At 43.7% G+C, this 15,249-nt stretch overlaps 2 protein-coding genes across 7 annotated transcripts in view; one reads left to right on the top strand and one right to left on the bottom strand.

Moving 5' to 3' along the window:
* Raver2 (ribonucleoprotein, PTB binding 2) overlaps positions 1-5,308 on the top strand; it is an 80,309-nt gene extending 75,001 nt beyond the window's left edge. For all 4 annotated transcript variants that reach the window (XM_074079880.1, XM_074079879.1, XM_020184243.2 and 1 more), the window contains one exon: positions 2-5,308. In XM_074079880.1, coding sequence (XP_073935981.1) covers positions 2-148 — 147 coding nt within the window. In that variant the 3' untranslated portion in view covers positions 149-5,308. The remainder of the gene's footprint in view (position 1) is intronic.
* The window catches only part of Jak1 (Janus kinase 1), a 126,800-nt gene continuing 113,815 nt past the window's right edge, over positions 2,265-15,249 (bottom strand). For all 3 annotated transcript variants that reach the window (XM_074079877.1, XM_020184238.2, XM_074079878.1), the window contains 12 exons: positions 14,572-14,659; positions 12,724-12,851; positions 11,963-12,098; positions 10,135-10,286; positions 8,668-8,818; positions 8,411-8,505; positions 8,110-8,302; positions 7,302-7,426; positions 6,868-7,040; positions 5,190-5,307; positions 4,563-4,673; positions 2,265-3,837 (listed from right to left, as the gene is read on the bottom strand). In XM_074079877.1, coding sequence (XP_073935978.1) covers positions 3,742-3,837; positions 4,563-4,673; positions 5,190-5,307; positions 6,868-7,040; positions 7,302-7,426; positions 8,110-8,302; positions 8,411-8,505; positions 8,668-8,818; positions 10,135-10,286; positions 11,963-12,098; positions 12,724-12,851; positions 14,572-14,659 — 1,566 coding nt within the window. In that variant the 3' untranslated portion in view covers positions 2,265-3,741. The remainder of the gene's footprint in view (positions 3,838-4,562; positions 4,674-5,189; positions 5,308-6,867; positions 7,041-7,301; positions 7,427-8,109; positions 8,303-8,410; positions 8,506-8,667; positions 8,819-10,134; positions 10,287-11,962; positions 12,099-12,723; positions 12,852-14,571; positions 14,660-15,249) is intronic.

The raw sequence follows: 15,249 nt of genomic DNA, 5'->3' as shown, positions 1-15,249 counted from the left end.
GGTGTCCTCTTTAAGAAATGAAAAGCGAGGCTCGTCCTATCTTATCTCTGCCCCAGAGGGTGGCACAGTGGAATTAGTCGGCCAGCAATCTCAGGGCACTGGAGCCTATTACTTAGAAACCTACTTAAAAAAGAAGCGAGTGTGCTGAGCTGAGTGTTCTCACCATCACCTCCTCTGGTTCTCTGCAGCATCTCTGCAGTTCATCGCTGCCTTAACTTCACTCAGACTAGCCATATCCTTTCAATACGGGTTTCTAGTTTCCCAGAAGGAACTGTGTCATGCAGCAGGCAGAACTGCCAAATAAAAAACAAAGTAGCAATAAGAGACATCACCTGAGGACATTTTCCACTAGAATTAGATTTGTCTTAATTCATGTGATATTAACTTACAGTCCACTGGAGAAACATTCTAATATTCCTTGTTTTAGAACTGGGAACAGTTTTCACATCACATACAGAAGTTTGAAGCAATAAATGGGAAACAGTCTTTGTTTCCTTAGCCTTAGAATGAGTTTCTTATAAGCAGATGTGCACTGTAACTTGCTTTCCCTAGCAGTAATCTCATTTACAGAGTTTTAGGACCTTTCGTAGAACTATAAGGGTGCAAATACCAAATGTGGTTGTTAGAAATGCTATGAAGATGCTCTTCAAGCAAACTTCGTGATTCTATCCACACCAGCCATGCAGTATCAAACCCAACTGTAAAATGATGGTCACGTCCCAGGTACACACTTTGGTAGATGCTTGACTGCTGTCATTTGCCGTTTCTATTTTTTATGAAAAACACAAGATGTTTTGGAAAAGTAACCGGTGATCTAATACAAAGGTTGGCAAAGTACACCCTAGGGCCTGCCACCTATCTTTGTGCTGCCTGCAAGCTAAGAGTGATGTTTACATTTTTAAATGGCTGGGGGGAAGACTTATGACATAAAACTTACATGAAATTCAAATTTCAGTATCCACAAAATTTTTATTGGACCACAGCCAATCCCACTCATTTCCATATTGTCTATAGCTGCTTTTCTGCTACAGTGGGAACTAAGTAGATTTGACAGAGACCTGATAGCCTGCAAAGCCTAAAATATTTTCTCTCTGGCCCTGCATAGAGAAAGTGTCCTGACGCCTGGTCAAATGGCAGTAATTTCCCATTCCTTTTATTTGAGCTAAAGAAGGACCTATACCCTCTGAGACAGGCTTACACATGGCAAGGAACAAGGGTTTCTGTGCCTCATTTCACAGCAGAAACTAGCGATCCAATTACTACACTGGGCCATTTTGATCACCAAATGCCCTACTTCCACAATATGGTCATTGTCAATACTTCACTTTGTGAAGAAGTCTGTTGGAGATAGTGTTTATAACCATGATGAGCTAGCTACACCTCACTCTTTGGTTTATCTTGGTACATTACTTGGTAGTGTGTTCGGGTGAAAACATTAGCTCTTTTATCCACTTTACTCTCAAAGAACTTTTGTCTTTGTCAGTGTAACTTTTGACATCACCATTTTCTGAAGATCTTGGTGTTGTAAGTGCATGAGAAGCCTTTTGCCATTTAGAGATTTCTAAGTTTGTTTCTTGTTATGAGACCGTAATTGACAGGAGTTTGGGATTTCAATGATCCTAATTTTTAGGATCAGATCATTCAGATATCTTGTCAGTTTGACTTAAGTGTTTTTTTTGAGTATGATGCAAATCTCTTACCTTTAATTATGAAGTCTAGAACTGGTACAAATGTACTCTTTGTAAAGAATTTTACTTGGTCTAATTTATTGCATATACTAGGTTCGTTGACAAAATGACAGCTAGAAAGTTAAGCTAAAATAATTCTTAAGACGAATACTACCTATAAATATCCCATCAGGCATCCGTTACACAGCAGGGGACGATGGCTTCTCCATGCCCTGCACCTCTTCCCATTTTTCTGTCACATTTAGTCTCTGTGGCCCTTAGCTGCACCTGTACTACAGTGCAAACAGAAGAAGGGGAAGATGGTGAATTTTACATCAAAGCTACAAAGAGAAAGCAGGAAGAGGCTGAAAGGAACTAAAGCAAAGATGTTTTGGATTATAGCACGTTGATTTTCCAACCATACTGGCCTGTGTCCCATTATCATTGGACACCAGAGAAGTACAAATCAAGTTGTGTTAGTAGCAAAGACTATTATCAGCCCCTCCCCTTAAAAATCTATACTGTTATTTTTCTATGTAAGTGAATTGTATGAAATGCTTTGAAAATGAAAACTTAATATTAAAAGGCATATGCATGTAAAGTCTTTAGTATATTTATTTGTATAAAGAGTAAACAAAGTGCATATAGATGACCACAGGTTTGGGACTTTGGGGATATAGGGCTACTGAATGAATTTACATGACAAGTTTACTGTTGCCATTAAGCAACCCTGAACTCTTTTGGAGGGCTCAAAAGGTGAAAAGATACCAGATAAGTACTAGATAGCATAAACAAAGTTTTTCAGATTCTTAGTCAAAACAACCTTATGGTTCATGATCAATCAGAGACTAAACATTTTATCTTGTTCTTTTGTTTGTTTCTGTTTGAGACGGGGTCTTGCTATGTAGCCAAGGATGGCCTGGAACTCACTATGCAGCCCAGGCTGGCCTCAAATTCTTAATCCTCCTGCCTTAGCCTCCTGAGTGCTAGGATTACAAGAGTGTGCCACCATGTCAGGCAGAAACTAACCATTTTTGATTACCCAGCTTCTTCCAAGCAATCTGAATACGGTCTAGTGGAGCCTGAATTCCAGAGTGCCTCAGGGTATTTTCTCAAGTTTTGCACCACAAGCTGGCGGTCAAAACAGTGATCGACCCATGTAGACGGTGGTAAGCATTGAAACACTCTAAGAACAGTGCAACATATGGCATATATTGTTTGCAGACAGCATCCAAACCCAAAGCTAGAACAGCTTGCCCCAAAGTGGTAGTTATAAAGGGGTATGCATTGACGGTCCTTGAAAGCACATGTGGTAGCATCCAGGCTCTGGGGGGTGCAGGAGAGGGGGGGGTCCCGTCTGGTGAGACTGCCTAGGAAAGCACTGGCACAGACTCAGTACTCAAGAAGTGACATGCATCAGGGTGTCTATCTCATTACTGTCCCCTGTGAAGAACCAGTTTGTTCAACAGTGGCTGCCATGGTCAGCCAAGGAATAGCGGCTGAGTCACTGGACTAGTTGCTTGAAGTTTTAGTCCTACTGGTGACAGAGTACACTCACTTTTGACTAGAAATAATAGCAGACTAACTGGTATCTAATATGTTAAGAATTCGGGGTCGTCACTGTATAGACATTGACATGAGTGAATATCAGCTAAGTCCACCAATTTTTAGCTAAGATAAGTGTGCCAGAAAAACACTTGCGATCATCTGGCAGCTGGGAAGAGCAACCATCCAGACATTACTGGGGTCAGTTTCTCTTATTTTGTTATGCAATTACGACTGTAAATGAGCTTGATGAAATGGTGGTACAGTCTTGCCAAAAGGAGGAGCGCTTAAGTGCTTTTAGTATTTTGGCTGTCATTATTTATCACTAAATTTAAGAGTAGCCAGATTTAAAGAGGAAGTTTCATACACGTTAAGCACCAGTGTGCCTGATATATGTGTATGTACTCAAGGATTTGCTAAGTGACTTTTTTAGAAAAAAACAAACTCCATAATTTTTTTAAATGGCTTGGGTATTCGTTGAGGAAGGATAACTTGATAAACAGTGGGATTTAACAGTTTCTCATGCTTCTTATTTTAAAAGTGCTTCAAATCCTTCAATAAGGTTCTGAAAGGTTGTCCGATTAGATGGTTGGAGTTCCCAGCATTTTCTCATAAGTTGATAAACCTGTAAAAAATAAAAGCAAAACAGTAATAACAGTAAAAATGTCAGATTTGGTAGTTTTAAAAAATGACAAACATCAGATGTAAAAAAATAATTTTGGAAATGTAGGGAAATTACTTTTTCTTAGTAAGATTCAAAAGCAAGAGTATTTGAACAATTTAAAAAACAGAAAACATGACATAACTACAATTTATAAATAGTATGATTACCATATGAGAAGCTCATAGGTTGACTGACCTTCAACAAAACCCAGGTCACTATAACCCAGTGAAAGGGGGCCTGCAAACCTCATGTTAGACTCCATCTCACCACAGTGGCCACCTCACCCTTTGACTCATACTGCTCATGAGTATGAAGGCTCAGCTCACTTTAGAATATGGAAGACTGAAAAAATACTGTATATGCTATTAATAAGTGGGATAAGTTTACACACAAAAATGCAAATATATGTGTTTTTCACAATAAGCCTTTGCCCAAATGTTCCTCTGGGGCAGGCAGTGGATAAACATGGAGCCTCCTGGAGAGAACCCTTGCTTTGAACATCTATCATCTGCCCCAAGGATCATTTCTCAAATGTCTTACCTGAACTCAGCTTCAGAAAACTATTTTAAAAGAATTTTCTACTCCGTCTCCTCACTCCCTGCCTACCACCCCTTGTGCTGGAGAACTCAAACTGTGAACACCTAATAAAAAGTGGGTTTGACTGCTGAGAAGGGGGTCATTAGTACCTCATCGGGACAGTTGCGTGGACATGGCAGGCGTTTTCCTTCTTTCAATGCATTCACAAGTCGTGTTACTGTCATCTGGCCATGAGTTGGGCCAATCATTTTTAGGAACAACTATGTAAAACAAAACCAAACAAAATGTTTTACTTTGTACATATCTGTATAAAAACCAGGCCAATTAAGGTGGAATTTCTAGAATTAATGGGAAATTAAAGCAACAAAACTCTTTTTTCCTTAGTAACTTTAAATAAAAATCCAAAATCTTAAGTAGCTCTCAATGACCAGTGTGCAATCGGTATCTCAACCACTTCTATTCTGTGAAAATGATCTCCTTTAGGAATAAGGGAGGCACAAACAAGGCTCCACCCAATGCTGTCACACTTAACTCACTCATCCCCCTCATCTCATACAGATAAGACCCTGGAAAGCTGGATCATCATACAAAACTTTGGGCTCCTTGTGAAGCCAAAACTTGAGAGACTTTGTCAAGTAACAAACCACGTTATAAAGTGACCTTCCCTTTTCCATATAATACACAGAGCCATTACATCTCAAAGCAAAACTTAACAAAGCAGAGGACTGGACACATTTTAATTGGGTCTGGATTTAGACAGACAAGTTAAGACTTACAGCCATTGGGCTTGAATCTGAATCACAGTAAGTAAGCAGTTCATGCAGGGTCACGCCAAAAGACCAAACGTCAGAGGCAATATAAAATTTACACTGTATTAAACATTCTGGAGCGTACCTGAAAAAAAGCAGAAGAAAACCTTCATTTCCTGGGAGAGGGACTCCAACAAACATCAGCTCAGAAGAATCATCTCTTTGGTCCTTAGAATTTAATATTCAAGACATCTAAGTGTCCTATGTATTAATCACAATTGTGCTGTTATGGTGCACACCTGACAGAGCAGTAGCCATTGTAGGCTCTCAGGCACATGTTAAGACACACGTACAAAGACAAGTCTGTGTTCTTTGTGTGGAGGAGGTAGAGGAGGTTCATGAAGACCACCCGAGCTTGGATTCCTGCAAGCTCCTGAGTCAGCAGCAACCTCACTGCCTATCCTTTCTAGTATCACCTGTTTTGGTGAATGGTGCCTAGTTGCCCAAGCCAGGTGTCAAGACATTCCACATCTAGTTTCCTAAGCAAGCTGTAGTCCTACTCACCTCCCACTATCCTAACCACTGTCCTAGTCCATGCAGTCACTAGCTCTTGTCTGGTTTGAACTCAGGGCTTAATGCTTATAAAACAGGTGCTCTGCTACTGGAGCCACACCTCCAGTCCATTTTGCTCTGGTTATTTTGGAGATGAGATCTTGACAACTATTTGCCCAGGCTGGCCTCAAGCCGTGAGCCTCTTGATCTCAGCCTCCCAAGTAGCAAGGATTACATGTATAAGCCACCAGCACCCTGCTCATGGTGATCTTTTCAAAACAAAACTTCAGTCCTTCAACCCTCCAATCTAATCCTACTGCTCTTGGGATGAAGTCTTACCTCCCAAACTGAGCTTCCTGGACTCTGACTCAGTCACCCCCTGCATAGCTCCTGCCACTTCATAATTCGTGAATACTGATTTTCAGTTCCTGTCTCATTCCTGTTAGCCATACATGCTGCCTTCCAATCATCTCTACAAACCACCACACATCTTTTCAGCTTTCATCCAAACATGCAGGACTTCCAGAAAACCATGCCCAAGTCCTTCTATGCTCCTGTTCCATAAGATTGGCTGTCTCACTCTTAAATTCCGAACTCAAGATGGCTTGCTTGGTCACATCTCTAGTACTTGGCACAAAGGCCTTGACATTTTTTGTTTTACATGAACAAAGGAAGATTTGGGCTCTACAGGAGGGAGAGATCTGTTTGTGTCTGTGTAGGAGGCACCAGGGGTGCTGATCAGTTTTACAGAGGGTGGAGAGTGCTGCAGGCTGAGATGGGGTTGGGGTAACCAGGATGAGTGACAATTCATGAAAGATGCCCAAGTCTCTATGAGTTTGCTCTGCTCCAGATTTCTCTGACTGTCCGATGCCCACACTGTCCTGGTATGGATGTGTTGCTCAAAGCAGTGAGAACTGGCTAGAGATGCTAAGCTGGTGGTCTGCCTTTCCCATTCCTGGGGAGATGGTACCACTGAAGCCCAGGTATTTGTGTGGGCTGCTTTCAGTGAAATAGCCTGAATGAACTCTCCTGCTCCTTTCTCACATAGGACCAGGCCAGGGGAATGACGGCCATTAGCATAGCCAGAAAGAACCTAGGAAAACAGGGTAAGCCTAGGAAGCACTGCTGAAATCTAGCTGCTGGATTCAGTTACCAAAACACAGGGCTGTCCCGGTCGTCCTTGACTGTGTAGTACTCCTTGTCAGTTTCAATTGCTTTGGTTAAGCCAAAGTCTCCAATTTTCACTTGGTGTTCACTTTCGACAAGCACATTTCTTGCTGCTAGGTCCCGGTGAACATACTGCCGAGAACCCAAATAGTCCATTCCCTAGGAGAGAAGTAGAGGCTAAGTACACTGCCAGAGTCACGCTGTAATTAAAAACAGGAACTCATTTCATTCACATACCACTGACAGTTTCTAAGAAATCCATATGAAAAATGCATTCACTTGTGCGTTAGAGGCTCATTTTTCATCCAAATAATGTGGAGCAACACAAACTACAAAGTCTCCCACTTGAGGTCTCAGTACAAAACATTCCTACGTAAGGCAGAATGCCAGCCTTCTCAATGTGTTTTTTTTGGTTTTTACCTTACAAATCTGAACGGCATATTTTAGCTGCTGTTTGAGGTTAATTTTGTTTTTATTCTTTGGAAGATATTCCTTCAGGCTTCCAGAAGGCAGAAATTCCATGATGAGCTTGATACCATTTCCTCCTGTTTAGAAAAAACTCACGTCAGTATGAGGTTGCCAAACAGGAAAAAGCAGAGGCAGAGAGAGAGAGAGACTGGTTGGGGGGGGACTGACATGGTGTCAGCTTTGCCTCTTAGGCACAGGCCCCACCTTCCTCAGGCTCCTATCTCAGGCATAACACTCCTGAGTACTCTGTAAACCACTAGACATGATAATTTCTTTAATTATAAGCCACATCCTTTCACTATCAGCATTAAAGGACATATATGAATGGTATGTCCTTGCAAATAAGATACAAGTACTGCTAACTAACTATTACTACTACTATTTAATCTATTTACAATCCTTGTTTAGATGCCCTGGTACTAACTAGATCAGAAGAATGGGGAGAAGGGGTAGAGGTAGGTATTCCTTCCATATGGCATCAGTATGGATGTTTGGATGGGTCCACCCATCCAAACCCCAGCATCAGTGTATGAGCCCCTGAAGAGACAAGGCTGAACCACCCCCTAGCTGGCAGTGAGACTTGGCAGCCTCCCCAGGGGACATGCAGCCACTGAGAGTTTTGACAGTGTACAGACTAGAAACCCTGACAGCTCCTAGGAGCTGATGGCCCAGGTAAGACTAAGGGCTGCCTGCCTAGCACTGGTCTTCATGGCCCAGATAGCTATTTCATCTAAATCAAACCTCATTTTGTACAACATACCATCTTCTGTGCAGATTCCTTTGTACTTCACAATGTTTTCATGATAGAGGTTTCTTAAGATTTCTATTTCCTTCTTCAGATCAGCTATGTGGTTACCTCCACTCTCAGGCTTCAGGGATTTGACGGCTACCTGCTCCCCTGTGTTGTCCCCCTCAGGGTCATACCTGCATAGCTCAACCTTCCCAAAGTGCCCCTGGAAGGAAAGATGTACATGCTGTTACCAGTGAAGCTGCTACCAGGGGGAGCAGCTTTCTGTACAGAGAGGGATGTAAGCAGAGGCCACTGTTAGGGTGTAACTTGCCTCTCCCAAGTCACGGATCCTCTTCAGGAAGCGTTTTTCAAAATGGGTGGGATCCACCTCGGTTGCTGGTTTTTTTTCTGAAACAATGTCTGGATCTAACAGAAGAAGAAAAAAAAACAGATTAAAAAGCAGGTGATGGTCAGGGATTACCACTTCAGTAAGTGGCAGGCTACTCTTCATTCCCCTGACTCCTGCTGCCCAACAGCTTTCCGTGGCCGTGACTGATCCTGGGTAGGACAGTGCAAGCAGTGCCTTACTCTGCTCTTCAAGCTTGTTAATGTCCCTCATGATAGCTCGGAAGAAGGGTCTCTGATTGGGGTCATAGTTCATGCAGCGGGTCATAAGATCAGCCAGTTCCTTGCAGGATGGTGTCACTGGCCTGCAGCGGCTTTCATAGAATCTCTCTTTCTGTAAAGAAGAGGGACACTTATAAGAAACCAAGGAGCCACCCTCAAACCTGACAGTCCCAGGTGGGAAGCAACTACTAATCCCTAATAATTCCCAACATCTCTGCTGAAAGGTAGATTTCCTCAACATGTAGTTTACAGTGACCTTTCCAGCATGGAGAAATCTCCATCCTGATACCAACAGAGGCCAAATTCAAGGAGGATAGCCAGCATATCCCAGTCCCAAGAAACTATGAGCCAGAGAAGGCAGGCAGCCTTTCTGGAATACAGTATGGCAGCTTATATAACTATCTTCATACTCTTCAACTGCTCTGACTTATTAACTCCAATTATTGAATGACTCAGAAATAAGTAAGATATGAGCCAAGAATTAATGTAGAAAGGTATTCCATGCAGAATTAGATAAAGCAGTGGAAATTTGAAAACAACATAAATGCCAATATATTAGAGCTAAACAATTAACTCATATTAAATTCATAAAAACTGTGAAGACTTAATCTCATAGGAAAGTACCAATTAAGTTTTAAAATCTAGGATGTATAACCATATCTAGCACAATCCCAACTTTGCTTACAAAGACAGATACAAACAGACTAGAAGACAACATGCTGCAGTACTAACAGTGGCCAGACATGACTTTTGTTTAAGTAGTGCTGGGGACGGAACCTAGGGCTTCAAGCATGTTAGGCAAATGCCCTACTGCTGAGCTCTATCCCTAGACTGACTTATTTGCTTTTCCAAGTTTTCCTTAACTATTTATTGTCTAAAAATTCAGAAATAAATAATTGATATCACTTTAAAAAATTATATGAAATCACTACACTCCAGTTTTTAACTTGTAGCTGGACCCCAGAGGTACAGAAGTAATTTATGGAATCCTTATTATCTTTATTTTAGCCCACTTCCCCTGCCACTTCCTAAGGTTCTCGAGGAAAGGCAAGACCTGTGCCTATTTTATGGTGAGTTCACAGCATTTATCTAGGACAATGCCTGATACACAGTAGGAACTGTGTATGCTGAATAACATGCACTTAAAATCTATGATAAAAAATACTGTAACAATCTGTGGACTAAGTACCTATCACTCGAGGTGCTTCCTTCTCTTCATAGTAAGTTGCTATTATTTATCCCCATTTTATGGACTATGAAACCAAGGTTCAGGGAAGTTAAATTTGTGAGAGCACACAGCAAACCTGTGGGGGAAGACTGAAGCCATGCCCCTCTCTTGCCACAATATGAGGCTTCCCAGTAACTCCTGGGAGGTCACGGGTACTGGTACCTAAGAGTCTCCCCCTCCTGATCCCCTGGAAAGCTCACCTCAATCAGCGTCTTGTCTTTCAGGGGGATCTCGCCATTGTAGCAGATTTCCCAGAGTGTGGTTCCAAAACTCCATTTGTCCGCAGCCACACTCAGGTTCTTGGCGTCTTCAACACACTCAGGAGCAATCCACGGGATGCGCTCTATGCACTCTGGAGAAAGACAACAGATGCACTCACAGACCCGCTTCTGGGATCACCTAGGGGACAAAGCAGTGTCACTGCAAGCCAGAGCTGCAGGCTACTGAAGGAGCTGTTTCCAGCAGCATTGCCAGTCATGAACCCAGCTGCATAAGTCCCACTGGAAGCTGTTAGACTGTAGCCCTCCAGGCCTTGCCCAAACACTTCTGATATAGTGGTCTGATTAGGGCTGTACACAGGTCCACTTACACAAGCTCCCTAGAAGGGTCGTGTGCAGCCCATCTTCTGAAGCCCTGGTATCTCAAAGAGCAGAGCACCCAGGGCAGGGCCGCCATGCTGGGTGTGGGGGCCTGTAAACAGTGGCTCAGGAAAGAAAAGTCAGGCGAGAGGAAGAAGCCAACATACAGAGAGGCAGACAGTTGCCTACATGCATCCTGTACACTTGGAAGCGTTAGTAAATTTTATGTTGGTTTCTTTCTTCTGGAGAAAGGATAGGGAATGAAAGACTGAAGAAGTCACATATCCCTTTACCCCCTGCATCCTCTGTGGCTGCTGTTTCTGGCTTCTAATCAAGACCAGAGCCAGCAATTCCAGCAGAGACCCCTTCCATGCCCTCTGGAATACTCTTGGCAAATGCTGTGCTCCCTACACAGCGGGCTCTTGGCTGCAGAAAAAAGCAGATAGCGCTCCTGAGCCCAGCATTCCAGGCTTAGGCCCACTTGACCTTCCCAGCCTTCTTCCATCCTTCCTGCCACAGCACATGCATGGGATGTGCCTCCGGTCCCTTGCAATAGCCCACCTTACTGACCTGCAAGGCCAGATGAAATCCAAATGCCTCCTGAACCACCCTCTGACCCCAGTTGGGCAATGTCTTTCTCCTCCAAATCCTCACAGCATTTTATAGGCATCTCTAGGTTCTCATGTTTCTGTTTATGTGAGGGGTGTCTGCCTCAGGAGCAGGGGCTGATTGACACATGATAATCAGCAAGCAGGTACTAAAGGCTAACTCTGATATTCCCTTCCAAGGAGTAGATGACTGGGGCCTCATTTGCAAGGCTTATTTTTCATCCTGGTTTCCTTCTAAACTTGGTCCACTCTGACAAATTACTGAGCAAAATTCAATATGCTGAGTTGATCAAAACTTAATATTAAAGAAAGCAGAGGCTGTGACAGACCACCAGCACTAGGCCCTAGGGCATGCTGGCCCTCCCTGTGTGGCCTACCAGGGAAGGAGGCAGAGCATAACCTGTGCAGCGAGGGTTTCTGCTCTTCCCTCTCAGGGCTGCCTTTTCTTTTGGAATCCACTACTTAGCATAAACTAGTTCATACTGAGTATGTGAGACCACAATAATCACGCAATAAAAGTGCCTTCCAAACTGCCCACTAGCTACAGGGGAATTCCAGAAGGCTCACCCTCTCTTTCACCATCTCCTGGAGCTCGTGGTTCCCTCTGTGCTACCCTACCTGATCACAGCACTTCCAGCACAGAGACCAGACAGCCTTGGCTGGGGTGTCAGACACCACTTCCCCAGTGCCATGGCCCCACTCAAGGCACAGCAATAGCACTGTACACCTGCTGGCTGACTCCCTTTCTCATGGGAGGCCTAACCCAACCCAGGCCAGTCCCTTCTCACTACTGGCCAGATCCCTGGCATAGAGTGGGCAGTGGGAATGGGTGGGGAACATACCTTGCCTGGACAGCACAGACACAGGGATGCCAGGATCGCTGAGTTTGATGAATGGGCCTATCTCGCTGTCAATGCCCTCTCGGGCCAGGAGAAGGTTTTTAGTACACACATTTCCATGAACCAGGTCTTTATCCTCCTGAAAAATAAAAAAGGAACATGTGGCAAGGCCTATCTTCTCTGCCCACTTTTTGGTTTCCAACTCTGGCCCCTCAGATCTTCCTTCTCTCTCTGTTCCCAGTCACAGCCAGACCCCAACAGCCTGGCCCTCCCACCAATGAGATGTGTGACTCCTGTACATCCTATATCTCTCAGCTCCAGACTCAACAGTGAAATGGGGAAAACAGTGGAGCATACTTCACAGTCTTTGTGAAGAGTAAAGTGAAGAGAATCTGTAACATAGGAACAGCTGACCCTTAGTTAAGTACCCAACAAATCTTAGCTCTGGTGTATGCTGACAGTTTCCCTTAGTCACTCAGCAAGTTCTGCACTGTTTTTATTCTTACTATGCAATCAGTACAGTCAGTTACTCAACATATACTGTTTTCTTCTCAACAGGATTCGTAAGTGAGCCCCCAGAAAAGCCCCAAATTACCATTTTCACTAAGCACCAGGCACATCTGTATTCAGCCACAGAGTCCAGGTACATGGAACCACAGGACAGGGTCCCTCCTGCCTGCTAGCCAGCACCTCCTTCTTGCCACCCCCTATGAGGACATTCTGGTTTCTGGTGGGGACTACCTTGGCCATGAGAACATTCTTACCAAGTAACTCAGGGCACTGGCCAGCTGTTTGGCAACCTTGAACTTCCATGGTGTAGTGAGGACATCACTTTTCCGGTGCATGAAGATATCCAAGGGTCCTCCCTCCACAAACTCTTCCACCATGATATCTGCACAAAAACAGCCACATATGGAACCTTCCATTTGTCTGGGATGGTACTCCTTGTCCCCTTACAAAAACCCTCTTTAACAGATGGTTTCAACTTCACTATGTACAAACATCCTTAAGAGGTATAAATGGCAAAATGCTTCACAGTTGGACTAGCCTGGCTTCAACCCCAAGTTCTTCTGCCTCTGAGACCTTTCTGAGCCTCAGCAGTCCCAGCAAATACCTAAATCTCCCAAGGATCTGAGGGGGGCTAAATGTGACAAGACATGGACAGTCTTGGTCAAGTACCTAACACACAGAACAAGACCTCTGAGAACATCCACCATTGCTATTCTCACTGCAATACAAAGTTCAAGCTGCTCACTGACAAGACTTCCCTCTTAGCAGAACTCATGAATGAGCATGTGGAATAGTCCATACAACAGATTTCACATTAAGCAAACAACTTGAGGTCAAAAAAAATTCCTCTTCTTCTAACTTTATATATCAGGAATTCAAGGCCACTTAATCTATTTCTAGCAGTTTCAGTCCAAAGACAGGTGAGCAGAAGTGGCTGAAGGTCAACCCTCAGCAGCTGGATGCCAAAGACATAACCTGCTCAAGGTTACAGGCAGTCAGTCTGCTTAATAAGTCAGCCCCACTGTTCAGGGCTCCCTTCTCCTGCCACTGTCCTGCTTGGGCTCCTGTCATTCTGAATCTCAGGCAACAGCCTTATCTTACCTCAGGCAACAGCCTTATCTTACCTCAGCCTCCCAGGTCTACCTCAGTGTGAGGCCCAGACTGGCCAGGAGGAAATATTAAAGAAATGAATGAGAACAAATAGGTTTTAGTTCCACAGCCACACAAATGATCTGCTGAGTACCTTCATTTCTTCAAATGCAAAAAGAAAGGCAAGAAATATGGGCATCGTGAAGGTGTCCAGGGTCTTCACGGCACCCACACTCCCCAGACATGGCCCACTGCTCCCTTCAAGAAAGAAGGTACTACTGACAAATGGATTAAGAAAATGTGGTATCTATACACAATGGAATTTTATGCAGCCATGAAGAAGAAAGAAATGTTATCATTCGCCGGTAAATGGATGGAATTGGAGAACATCATTCTGAGTGAGGTTAGCCTGGCCCAAAAGACCAAAAATCGTATGTTCTTCCTCATATGCGGACATTAGATCAAGGGCAAACACAACAAGGGGATTGGACTTTGGGCACATGATAAAAGCGAGAGCACACAAGGGAGGGGTGAGGATAGGTAAGACACCTAAAAAATTAGCTAGCATTTGTTGCCCTTAACGCAGAGAAACTAAAGCAGATACCTCAAAAGCATCTGAGGCCAATAGGAGAAGGGGACCAGAAACTAGAGAAAAGGTTAGATCAAAAAGAATTAACCTAGAAGGTAACACCCACGCACAGGAAATCAATGTGAGTCAATGCCCTGTATAGCTATCCTTATCTCAACCAGCAAAACCCCTTGTTCCTTCCTATTATTGCTTATACTCTCTCTTCAACAAAATTAGAGATAAGGGCAAAATAGTTTCTGCCGGGTATTGAGGGGGTGGGGGGAGAGGGAGGGGGCGGGATGGGTGGTAAGGGAGGGGGTGGGGGCAGGGGGGAGAAATGACCCAAGCCTTGTATGCACATATGAATAATAAAACAATTTAAAAATAAATAAATAAAACAATAGCAACAAAAAAAAAAAAAAAAAAAAAGAAAGAAGGTACTTACTCTCCACGTCTCGGACACAAACACCATAAAGGTACACAATGTGTTTGTGGGAGACCTGTCTCATCATGCTGGCTGCCTCAAAGAAGGCCTGTGGGAGAAAAAATAAAGAAATGTCTAGGGCCAGCCTCCACTACTAGGGGAGGCTAGTCGTATCACCCCAGGCCCTGAAAACTCCCTCTGTCCTTGACTGTCCAGAGGCATGATCGTATGGCCTGGGATATGGGATTTATTTAGAAAATCCAACAGGATGCAAAGCAAAGCTGTTAGGACTATTTAGCCAACAACTTTCCCATTAGATACTCATGCCTATCTCTCTTCCTTTAAACTTCAGAAAACAAGTTTAGTACTATATTCGAATAAAAGAGGAGCCCAAATAGATCTCTGCCTCCAATTTGGCTTTGTCACTCTAAAGTCTGTGGGATCCTGTGAGTAAGTCATTTGACTCCTCCTTGGACTTTCATTTTCCAGACTGTGCCAACAGAAGCCCCAAACTCTATAGGGAACTCTGAGACCACCTGGCTTGTCCCAGTACTCAGTACCCCACAGGGTCCTCTAGCAGGACAGGGAAGAGGGAGAAAACAGAAGGTACATGGGGCCTCATCGGACCTCTTCTTTAAACCTCCTTAATTTCACACACAAGTTCTGCCTGAGACTGTACTGGAAAGAGAAATTCTGACA

Source organism: Castor canadensis, chromosome 7 (assembly GCF_047511655.1).
Source record: "Castor canadensis chromosome 7, mCasCan1.hap1v2, whole genome shotgun sequence".
NCBI classification, from domain to species: domain Eukaryota; kingdom Metazoa; phylum Chordata; class Mammalia; order Rodentia; family Castoridae; genus Castor; species Castor canadensis.
This window is presented reverse-complemented; position numbering and strand designations above follow the sequence as displayed.